Consider the following 1,885-nt stretch of genomic DNA (forward strand, 5'->3'; position numbering starts at 1 on the left):
TAACGGCCAGGCTTTTTTCTTTAGGAAGATCTAGTTAAGAAGACGAATAGGTTGGCGGAGTGAGAAGAGTCTAATGTAGTGTTGGCGAATTATATATTTTATGAAAAAGGCACAGACGAAAATTTTTCCGTCAGGTAATAGCTAAGGAAGAGAAACATTAGACTTAATTTGAGAAACACTAGAAGAAAAAAAAACCCGAGCAGGTACACTTAATGAACCGGGCAGCACTGCTTGGGGCAGTCTCAGTACTGTCTCTTAGTGAGGGTGCCGAATGGAAGATGGGTACTCTTAATTTCTATCACACTAAGGAAACGTAAACAAAGTCACTTTAGCTTCAAAATCTTACTTTTGTTCCGATACAATCTTGTGTATTCTACTTTTCAGGTTCATTCATGGCGTGCCTGTACGTATGTGTCAAGGTCCTCGTGGCAAGTGTTTTGCTCACGGCCATCGCATACGTCATAATCACTATGAAGATGGCGTTCCCGCTCGGACATTCCAAGATAAGCTGGTCCTTCCTGTGGATCAACATCTTTCAAGATGATGATTTGGACATAAATCGAACCTTCTATCTTCCTTCAAACTATACAATCAACGTTGAAGATCTCTGTCATGAAAATGCCGATCCCGCGCCCATAGAGCTTCTAGTCCTCGTAGCAACGGCACCGAAAAACTTGCAACTTCGCGACGCGATTCGTCAAACCTATGGCCGCGATCTCAAGTCCAGTCCACGTAACAAAATCGCCTTCGTACTCGGAAGGACCACAAAACCGGCACTAGAGCGCTCAATAAGACAAGAAAAGCTTCTGCACTCTGACATCATTCAGGCAGACTTCATCGACACCTACAACAACCTGACAATCAAAAGCGTCGCGATGCTACGATGGGCGTGCATATACTGTCCTCAGGCTCAGTTCGTCGCCAAGCTCGACGACGACACTTTCCTCAACGTGCCTAATTTTCTGAGAGTCATGAAATCACTGCCGCGTAACACAATTTACGGCAGGCTCTTCAATCACACAAAGCCTATTCGGGACCACGAATCACCTTGGAGGACAAGTTTCAAGGAATACCCGGCGGAATACTATCCTGACTTGATCAGCGGGACATGCTACGTTATCGGCGGCGATGTTCTGAGGCTCCTCTACAAGGCGACTGGGACGCAACCGCCGTTTCGTCTTGAAGACGTACTCATTACTGGGCTCAGTGCCGAATCTGTGGGCATTCCGCGAGTTGGTGTGCCAGGCTTCAATTCTGTGCCCGTGAGAACTGTGTGTGAGATGCGGGATCAGGTGACGTCGCATTATATGACACCCAAGGCAATGCGTGACTACTACAAAGCACTGAAACAACCATATTTAAAGTGTTAGAATTTCAATTACGTGGTAGGACGTTCACAACCTACCGACTGAGTGCGTCCTTATTATGAAGAATGGTACGCAAAGGGCTACATTTAGTTAAACTTGAGGAAGAAAACGAGAAGGGACGGACAAACACAAACTTCCTACTGTCAACAACAGGTTGTTGCCAGTTGGAAGTTTGTGTTTGTCCGTCCCTTCTCGTTTTCTTCCTAAAGTTGAACTATCCATACAAACCCACCCGTTCTGTCCTTACATTGTTACATTTAATTCGTTGGCAATTACATGGGATTGCGACGTCGTAACCCTTTGATTATATATTTCTTGAGAATAAACCATCCTAGTAATCCAATACATTTTTGAGTAATGAATCTGTATTCGATTACATTTTCCCTGAAACTGGGCTTGATAGTTTTATTGGAATCTTTGTTTTGCCGCACTAATCTTCATGTAAGTAATTCTGATATAGAGCAATGGCTATTTTTCATTGCTTATTCCGGTATTTTACAAATGCTGTTGGAAGGAGT

At 44.0% G+C, this 1,885-nt stretch overlaps 1 protein-coding gene across 1 annotated transcript; it reads left to right on the forward strand.

The window, feature by feature from the left end:
• The first annotated feature begins 392 nt into the window (after positions 1 to 392).
• LOC120841216 (beta-1,3-galactosyltransferase 5-like) lies at positions 393 to 1,370 on the forward strand. Its single transcript, XM_040212075.1, has one exon. It carries the CDS (start codon positions 393 to 395, stop codon positions 1,368 to 1,370), a length of 978 nt encoding a protein of 325 aa, XP_040068009.1.
• Positions 1,371 to 1,885: the final 515 nt, after the last annotated feature.

This window comes from Ixodes scapularis, unplaced genomic scaffold (genome assembly GCF_016920785.2).
Source record: "Ixodes scapularis isolate PalLabHiFi unplaced genomic scaffold, ASM1692078v2 PGA_scaffold0__279_contigs__length_252992795, whole genome shotgun sequence".
Lineage (NCBI taxonomy): Eukaryota > Metazoa > Arthropoda > Arachnida > Ixodida > Ixodidae > Ixodes > Ixodes scapularis.